General features: G+C 39.4%; 1 protein-coding gene across 1 annotated transcript; it reads left to right on the forward strand.

The window, feature by feature from the left end:
- Positions 1-4,550: 4,550 nt before the first annotated feature.
- Positions 4,551-10,031, forward strand: LOC139480002 (SPRY domain-containing SOCS box protein 3-like). Its single transcript, XM_071262970.1, has one exon. It carries the CDS (start codon positions 4,603-4,605, stop codon positions 5,404-5,406), a length of 804 nt encoding a protein of 267 aa, XP_071119071.1. The 5' UTR covers positions 4,551-4,602; the 3' UTR covers positions 5,407-10,031.
- The last annotated feature ends 228 nt before the right edge of the window (positions 10,032-10,259 follow it).

Consider the following 10,259-nt stretch of genomic DNA (forward strand, 5'->3'; position numbering starts at 1 on the left):
GTCACGAAAATTCTGTACCATACATATTAATATGATTATATACAAAATCGACGTAAACAAAAAATAGTCTGTTGGAAGCGAAAGAATACACGCTCGTCAAGTAACAAAAATGGCGCTTTGCGAGACGAACAGTCTCGATTGAAGAGTTAGATGAGAAATTTACAGTTTATAACGAAACATTTTCAAGAGACTAACAAACGGCATGAAGCGATAGTAATTCCATAAATAACCATCTGTCACTATTTTGCCTTGTCAATGTGGAACTAACGTAAAAAGGAAGTCAATAGTTTGTGTACGGGACAACACACGATAAAGGGAGATAATTTGAGGGGATGTAACTCTTGTATGACAATAGTTCCGTCAAAGTGTCTGGTTGACAACAGTGAAATATCAAGTGTGTTGTTCACTGCAGTGAAATAGCAAGTGTGTTGTTCATTGCTATGAAAATATCACTTGAAATATACAAAAATATTGTTTACAAAATGAAAATGTTGGGAGTTACTAGTATTAATACAGTTGATATCAAAAACCTGCATCAGTATGTCTCAGTAGACGAAGAAAATTTGGTACTCAGATTAAAACCTTGATGCCTCTGTCTTGTTTCGTCTTCGGATAAATTCCAGGTGTATGGGTTATGCATTCTTTCATGGAACACCGTTCAGGTAAAAAAAAACGGGGTAGAATAGTTCCCCAGCAACCTTTACTTGTCGTAAGAAGCGACTAAAATGATCAGGTGGTCAGGATCGGTGACTCGGTTGATTGCGTATCATCGTACCCCAACGGCATGGGACGTTACTCGTGATAACAATCACTGGATTGTTTGGTCCAGACTCGATTATTTATAAACCTCCGTCATTAGCTGGAACATTGGTGAGTGTGGAGTTAAAGAAAAGAAAAACACTTTCAGGTTGTAGCACCGTTATGTCAAAGCTTTTGGACACTTTTGGCGAGAGCTCGGCTTTTCCAAGTTGGTGATTTCGTTACTATTCATAATGGATCTTTTACAGGTCACATTTGTTTATATTTCATTATAATTATTATTTAGAAAAAAATATACATGTACTTAAGCATCTGTAGTTAATCTTGATGTAATACATAAGTTGTCTCAAAGGTCATCCATCACGCCCAATAACTTGTGACTCTATAATTAAATATTCTACTCCCTTCCCTGCATTGTTTGCATCAGTTTGGCTTGTACCTGTTTGTCGGTTGGCTAGGTAGCAACGGGGTGCTTTCTGTAATTGACAACCATTAGATATACACGTCAACCTGGTGCCACCATGTCAGTCGGTCTCCTGGTGCGATTGCGTCTGTGTTAGGTAAGGTCTGATTGCAGTTTGGAATCAGGTGCTAATAACAAGTATTTGTCATTCATAAATTATTACCTCACTGACCCTACACCATTATCGTCTGCTCGTTGCACGTGGCACGCGACAGCTGGTCGAATCACACCGAGCAGACGACAGCTGTGGTCAGCTTGTCCGGTGGTCATTTTCACTCATTATTGACTTGGCGTCCACGCGACCGATACAAAGAGCTGGTTTAAATCTCCTGGGACAGGACTACAGACAAAAGCTAACGGTAAACTCAAGCTGGGTGATGAACGAGGTTAAAAGCAGATCAGAGAAATCTGAGGCTTCAAAGTCTCTGAGGCTACACCGCCATCCGCCTGAAAGTACTTAGGACTTGTTCGTGTGTAGACGGTGCTCAGATTGACGCAACCAACTGATTAAGCTGCCCTGAAGAAACAAAGCAGCTTTAGTTTCAATCAATAACATTTGCAACATGTGACATCTGGGCCCCCCGCTAGGGTACAGTCACTGACAAGTAAAACACGTGGTCCCACCCGGAATAAAACCAAACAATAGTCAAAATAAAGTTGAATTCTTATCACGTGTTGCTTTATTTTAACTGTTCAACGCCGAGGCCTTTTGTCATGTTTCAGCTTTTGGTCAAACAGTAGGAATGCAACAGCCGTGTTGAAAGTTGAAAGCAGTTAGCGTGCGGCACAGAGGTGTACTGGGGGGATCGGGCGTTGTATTCTCCTCCCCTGCCCCACGCGAACACACAGCCGTGGCGGGTATCCTGTGACAAATATATTACACCTATACAACATCTTGATGTTTCTCTACCCCTACTGAACAGCAGCTGTTGAAGTGAATTGACAAGGGAGTACACCAGCTGACAATAATTCATCGGATTAGCATACATACTTCTAGCTGTACCAACATTTATTTTAAGCTTATTTTCATATATATGGAAATGCGGAAATAAGAATTTACTAGCGGTTATTTAATATAAACCGAGAAGCAAAAGAAACCACACCGCTCAGTTGATTTATCATGTTTAATTTTCATTTAAGCAATATTATATCCAAAAAAGTAACTAAAAGCACTTAAAGAATAATTCTACATGGTTTTTTTAATTTCAAGAATATAATTTGATAGCAAACTTTTTTTAAATATTTAAGAAATCGCATACACAAGTGCTGGTGGGTATCTTAGAAATCTTATCTTTGAAAGTAAATACATGTGTTTGGGGTTTTATGGTTGCAAATAGATGTCTTGTCCAAATCTTCACTGAACCAATCTATTTTACACAAAATTACCCAGCTATAGATTACTGTTTACAAACCTTTGCAGGAATGAGTGATGGTTAAATTACATAAAAAATAACCCTCGGTATACTTTCTTTTGTCCCTTAGTTTATTTAGATTTTACAATAGCAGATATATGACTTTATATACACTCCAGTGGTTGCCGGGTTGTACAGATGGGTTATATCTTCGGGGTTATTGGCCGGGGGAGGGTGGGTGTGGGAATATCACCCCCAAAACAAGACAGGTTCATATTGTTAAACGAGAAGATAAATTGCGAGGGGCATGGCAAAATGGACAGTTGTTTTTTGTTTAAGTAAAATGTAGTGTCATTTTTCATGAGAAAATAAACACTATGTCTGTTTCGTGTGTCACAGTGGACAGTAATGTGTGGTCAAGGTCGAAATGGACAGCAACCTGACGTATTTTATGTGATACATATATCTGAGAGTACAATAGCTAAAAATTGTCTCAGAAACGTTTGATATTTATTAACGTTTTTAAATGTTTCGTGAAAAAAATATGTGATAATACATTTCCATATTTGGTAAACCTACTAAGCATTCTCTCAGATTCATACTTCTGAACAGAAACAGGAATTCACCATTAAGACTTTGAGATTCGCACAATGTACGCGCATATACATTCACATGCAAACGTAGAATCAGCACACGCGGTACAGCATATTTGATTGCATCCTCGTTTATCCAAGGTATTTTTATAAACAATAAGGTATTTCCTCGATTAAACGCCGGATCTGTATTAAACACCGTACCTCGAGTAAACGCCGGGTATTGTTTATATGCAGAATAAAGAAGAATTCCCATTCTTTGCGATTTAACGTTGGGGCTAAAGACTGTCTGAAAGAAATGTACCCCTGTGCGTTTAATAGAGGAAATACGGTACACTGGACAAATTCGCTAACAGAGAACGATACCAAAGAAAGGTATCAAACTACTGTGGCTAGCAAGAGACATTCCGTGCTAAGTTAGTGAGTAGGGACATCACTTCCAAATCAAAGCCTATCTACTCGAGTATGATTTGATAGGACATTAAATACACGGTTAAAAACGAGATCTTATCGCTCTGGTGATCTTACCTCATATACTAGTACTTTAACACAGACTTACGATAACGACGCTTTGGAAACGAAGCCATGCAGGGCTGCTTTGTACCATGTCGCACTTAATGTCGGACGGCAATTAAGAACGCTGATCGATTTGTTTTATTTTAAATTCTGCAAAAAGCGGATCAATTATGTCCATAAAGAAGTAACGAACAGCTCGTTTACATCGCAGAAGACCATAAACATATAACGTTGCAGTGAAAAGTGATGACATTGAATATGACTATCGATCTTAGAATGCAAGTGGACCGGAACCGTTTGCTAAACAGCTGCTGAAATATTCAAACTGTTTAATGAAAAATTGATAATTGAATGAATAAATATATTTATACAGCATGTCATTAGCTGGTAACTTATCAGACACCAAGAACATACGTGCGTGTAAATATTATCACATCGCTTTACAAGATTCACTTGCATTTTGTTCGGTAGTGTTTTTTGTCTGATATTTGATAAATCGGTTAATGACCTGAACGGGATTATTAGTGTTAGCATAATTCCATGAAACAAACTGTCGAATATGACAGAAAATCCTTCTCTGCTCCATCGTGATTGTATACGCAAGATCTCTATCAGCGACAAAATCAGGCAGGTTTGGGGACTGGTTCAGAGACGGGTGAAACAATACCTGAGGCTGTCACCCCTATTCCAGCAATGGGCGGTCCCTACATTCACTGATACCTCGTTATCGACACGTGGCCGGCGCGCGACCATATTCCCGCAGGGATGAAAGGATGGGCGACAGGCGTACACAACACGATTCGTTCTCGCCGTGCGGTGCGCTCTTTGTTTCAAGGTCGGCAGTTGCTACCGAGGGCCAGGCCAGTTTGCCTAACGGTTCCAAAAGTCGTATAAAAGGCAAGCTTGGGACGCACAATGCATGTTAGGCCTGGACCGGGTGGGTGGAGGGGCGGTTGTACCCGTGGATACCGTCCAACACCGCGAGCGGAACACACCCAAACAGCCGGCTGAAACACTTGGAGCAGACGACAACTATAAATCTTGCAGCAAGATGCCAGATTCATTGAAAGACGGCTGTGAGGCCCGGTGGGCATGGAGCAGACGGGACAAATCTCACGAAGTAAGATTGTATGGTAAAAAGATGCAGACGGCCCATTTCCACCCCAACTGGAGCAACGGCACTGCCGGTGTTCGAGGTACCAAACCCCTCAACTATGGCAGGCACTACTGGGAGATCAAGATTTCTCAAAGGATATTCGGAACAAGCATGATGTTCGGTATCGGCACAAAACATGCCCGTCTGCATGTGGATGCGTTTGTAAACATGCTCGGCGAAGATGAGCACAGTTGGGGACTCTCACACAAGGGCCTTCTCTGGCATAATGGAAAGTGGAGGCGATATTGTTCTCCATTCCAGGAAAACGAATCGACAATAGTTGGCATGTTATTCGACTGGTCAACAGGAACACTGACGTATTTTAAAGATGGAGAGTGTTTAGGAGTCGCATTCACGGAACTGAAGAAAATATCCGACGGTTTGTATCCAATCGTCTGCTCCACAGCTGCTAAGACAGAAATGACCTTGGGGTTAAAGTGGCGAAGCTTTTCCAACTTGCAAGACCGGTGCCGAGCTACTATTCTTACTAACCTTGCAGAGGAAAATTCTATTGAGAGACTACCACTGCCAAATCCTATGCGAGAATTCTTGCGAGAAAGTGGCTGACCTTAATTGTTGTTGTTTGTGTTTTATGCATTCATTTATCAACATCGATCGTTTCATAGATTCATATGAAATACAGAAACCAACGGGAGAAATCTGTCTCAACTGTACAAAGACTTCCAAATATTGACTCCAATATGGCGTGCTCGTCCTGACAGCATTGTTTCGCCCGTCGCTGGATGCTGCATAATTGATAGCTATAATCGATACGAAGATCTATGGCCGCTTGTCCCCAATCTGTTGCCCTTTGTTCGGGACGGGGTATGGGTAAGCCAAATTCACCACCGTTATTATAACTTCCTACAAAGGTTTCCAGTGATGTGTTTCCAAATTATACATTTGACATTAATAATTCAAGACGAACACTTCGGAATGTTTCCACATCATGGACAATGCGAAACAAAGGACAAAGCTGCCACAGACACTGATTTTGAAATGTCGCCTAACGCTGACATTTCGTGTATAGTCATTAAGTTATTAGTGAAATATTTCCAAGTGCTATTTTTGTACAGAGCTTACGGGTGATATCGTATGATACAGTAAGCAAGGATGAGTCCAAGCTAGTCAAATTGTGAATATGGATGTGTGTTATGTTCGTATCAAATGTTTGTTCGCAATTTCGTTCATTGTTGTTTATACGCCAAATATAATATTATGAGGATAATTCTTCAAGCAACACAATGTAATTCGTTTACTCTAATTATATTCCGAAATATATGGATTCAGTATGTTCGATTCTGTTCATGACAACAGTTTCAGCTGTTCTGATCAAATAAAGTGAATGCCGGGCGAGCACTTACACTGACGCTGTATGGAAATCGATTTCCAACATATTCTTTAGAAATAACCATCAACGCTGCTCTGGTCATAGCTTCATTCAGAACCAGAACGACAATGTCATTACGCGTGTTTTAGCAATGAGCGTTTTGCTAACTTACTTTTGTGTATGTGTCTATTTATGTATGGAAGACTGACTTCAACATTGTCATTCCGTGACGATAACAGGCGGGTACCATGTGCAATATATTTATGAAACTTGTCAATAGCAAGATATAATATATTTTACTATTTGAATGTTGTAGTATTCAATCTGCTTTAATTTATTGCCTTAGAGAATTTCACGGGTCGTTGAAATCCATTGTACATAGACCCTTATGCAGTAGTTTCAATGTATGTTTAGTAGCGATCTGATAGAAGTCATTTTTTACATCGATGTATTGTAGATGAAGTCATGTTTTATAAATTTAAAAAATGAAGTAAACATTTATTCTGTATGAGACTTACCTTTTTGGTCGTTTGATTCACATGTGATTAGTTCTGGAAATTGGTAGCGTGTGCATTTCCATCCATCCTCGGCACACAGTGGTACATTCCTGTTCGCTCTACGTGTACAGATTAGAAGAGAGTGGCGAACAGAACGTGTGCCATGTACACCGGGGATTCTGGAACGGTCGTAGTTTTCACATTTGATGAATAAAATCCTTCATTTTGGAAACCAACATTAAAAATTAGAAACCCAATAATAGGGAAATTTATTTGATGTGAAGATACCATAATGTTATTTATAAATGAATATGTATCTGCTACCAATGTTCAAGATTTCCACAACGTTTTACTGAATATTATACACCTGAGACTAAGCTGATCTCTCTATTGATAGGTTATATTAAGTTTAGTAGGTAAATATGCATTTACACTTTTCCAAACTCCAGATTTTCAAAGGATTTTACCAATAGTTTGCCATAGCCGAATTTGTTATTCCCACAAACAATAGATACATTACAACGACTTGTTTGATTGGAAGTGAATGAGTTGTAGCCGTTTTCCGGTATACTGCGCAGCATTTTTAAAAAGAGACCTTTGTGATGTGACAATTCGCGTTAAAAAAATCTGTAATTTTGTTGAATGACGTCTACTGATGGTTTACCCGGTCCGCTCCGAAATCTCTGCATGTATGCAGTTCACGAATTTACACTTCAAATAATCTTATTAGTTTTCATAATTTTAGATAAACTACACTGATTTTATTAGAAACGTTAAGAACTTAGTTTCTTTTGTGTAAGAAGTTAAACGAAGGTAGATGCGCGTGTTATTGCTATTCGACGACTTAATTACCGGGAGTAAAGAAAAACATTACGTTTAGAAGTTAATTTCTCCGTTAGCTAAGCCTCACTGAAATAATTACCGCGTGCCGATTCTTCGTAACGTTGGGAGGGGTAGAGAGGATGTTAGCTGCCATTGTCTCGGTCATTATTGATTGATCGTGCCCGTATGTCGAGAGAGCTCTCTCCCAGTGGGGGTTATTTTTCGTTATTTGAAATGCTTTGAACCTCACAGTCTCGCTTCGGTTTGCACTAATGAGTTCCATTCGACAAAGGTATGATCACGTGACCGACATGATGCATAATTAACTATAGGCGGTTCATTTCACAGATGTAATTTGAGGACTAAAATAGAATAAGTTATTTGAAAAGGATTCTTGGAATTGCCCTTTGTCCTGATATACTTCCTTATTAATGTTCACCGACTTCGATTGTAAAAATATAAAATGGGAAATTTGTTTCTTGATATTTTAATCTTTATGTTATCTGTTTTGGTGAATTGAATTAGAAATATCTGCATACTTTTGAGGGACGAAGCTTTGGGCAATTAACAAAATTTAAGAAATGATTAAAAACGTCGAAGACTTTGGGAAAGAATATGTCAATCGAACAGTTAATAACCTTATTATAAAGTAATCTCCTGAATATTGTCATAGTTCTCGTTATCGCGATAATAAGTGAAGCTTTGCGTAGCGGCAGTGAGCATCAGTATCTGATTTTGATGAAAATGATTACAGGGAGACACTGTTTCGGTTTGACGCAAGACGCATACATTTAGACCTGGGCTCCTGCACTGGAGCATAGACCTATGCTATTGCACGTGCACTTTGCATTGTCTATACTTAATGGTACAATAGCACATTATTATATAGTGTACTGACGAAATACCAATTACAAATAATTATTTTATGCTTATTATAATCAGGTTGTCATTCATGAAGGTTGTTATTGGGTTGCGTACCAAGTACAGCCATTGACCAATATACCCAAGCAACGAGATGCGGATATTTATCACTGTATAGTATACATGTATAGTCAGTCGAGTGGATTGTTACGTGCATATACAGGTGTAAGGGTGAACTGTCATCTATAGAGGAGTATCATTGACTTGCTTGGGAGTGTTCGGAAACGTTTGTTTGAGAGAGACGCCCCAGTTTTACTGATTGACGTTAAAATATTCTACAGAAAGAGCCGAGTGGTGACGAATACGGTTCTCTTAGTAGTTCTGGGCCTTGTTCCACAATGCGAGCGTAGCGCTACGACTGTCGTAAGTCTATGTTTAAGTGTAATAATAGGAGTTACAACCATCTTAACGCTACGATCGCTTTGTGGAACGGGCCCCGGGCCGGCTCAGGTTATATTCTCAGTAAATGGGATCTGTTGTCACTGATCTGGTGGCAACCGACATGTATACATTGGACAGACGCAGGTAGCTGGGAGAGAATTCTATTATTAATGAGATTTCTCTTGTGTTAAATTTAAAATCTGCTGTTAACTTTTATCGCAGAACGCTAGTATCAATGACAAAACACATGGCACGTGCGTTGTATTTTCCCGAGTATTTTATCCTGAAATTATTCAGCTGTTGCCTAGCGTGTCGTTATGTTTAATGAGTAACTGAGGAATGAATTTTTTATATTTTTTTGCGAATTTAGAACGGTTATTATGCCGTAGCTTTGCTGCTTGTCAATCGGCTGTGTGGTGTATTGCGTTCAACATTTGAAAGGCGAAAACGAAAGTAGATTTTACTTTGAATATTACAGTGAATGAGATCAATGAGAGCTGTCTGAGCATATTTGCAATATTCATTACTGAGTTGGTTCACATAGTTAAAATTCACGTTCTGTAGAAATATCTGAAGGAGTAATGACGTAATTCCAGCCAGGCATCTATCGAATATAAATGCTGGCTGCCATAGTCTGAGTTCGTCCTCACTTCGTTCGCTCGTCACGCCGAAGGCCCGGGTTCGATTCCCCATATGGGCACAATGTGTGAAACACATTTCAGGTGTCACCTGCCGTGACATTGATGGAATATTGCTAAAAGCGGCGTAAAACCATACTCACTCAATGGTGTAGGGTAATTCCCTATTTTATTGGACATGTTCAGCTTCTGCTGATTTTAACTGTGAATGTCTTTTTTGTAAGACATTAGGTTTATATACATATAAAACTTTGCTTTAGACAATGAAACCCCGTTGTTCCGGAACGCAATTTCCCCAATCCCCCACCCCCTCTACGACTGCTCACTAAACATCATACCACACTCTGTCATGAAGTCTCTCTACCCAAAAAACCCGTCATATTTGAAAGTTGCGTTGCCAGTGGTTATTTGTTTAAAAAACATCATGTTTAGATCATGTATTCTTAGTAATAAAATGTCACAGATTTTATTTAAAGGATGAATTTATGTGGTCATTGTGTTGTGTTGTTTCATATAGCTCACCTTAATGTGTACGTTACTTCCCACAGGCAACACGGTGTGTTATTCAGATTGTCATAGCAAGCCTTCTTCATGTCAATAATACTGATTTTATGGTACAATAAAGAGCAATATAAGATACGTTTGATGTATATTTATGTTAATGGCAGAAACCTAATTCTTATGGTAATTTCGGTAACTTTTAAAATGTGAAATACAGAAACACGTGCTCATTTCAATAATAATAGACCGCCTCCGTGGTCTAGTGGTAGAGCGTCCGCCCGGAGAGCGGAAGGTCCGGGGTTCGATCCCCGGCCTCGTCATACCAAAAGA

The sequence above is a fragment of the Haliotis cracherodii genome, unplaced genomic scaffold, assembly GCF_022045235.1.
Source record: "Haliotis cracherodii isolate W230 unplaced genomic scaffold, xgHalCrac1.p SCAF_4, whole genome shotgun sequence".
In the NCBI taxonomy this organism is placed as follows: domain Eukaryota; kingdom Metazoa; phylum Mollusca; class Gastropoda; order Lepetellida; family Haliotidae; genus Haliotis; species Haliotis cracherodii.

Bases quoted from the DNA above. Each gene is read 5' to 3' on its own strand.
- LOC139480002 (XM_071262970.1), top strand. From the start codon at position 4,603: ATGTTAGGCCTGGACCGGGTGGGTGGAGGGGCGGTTGTACCCGTGGAT.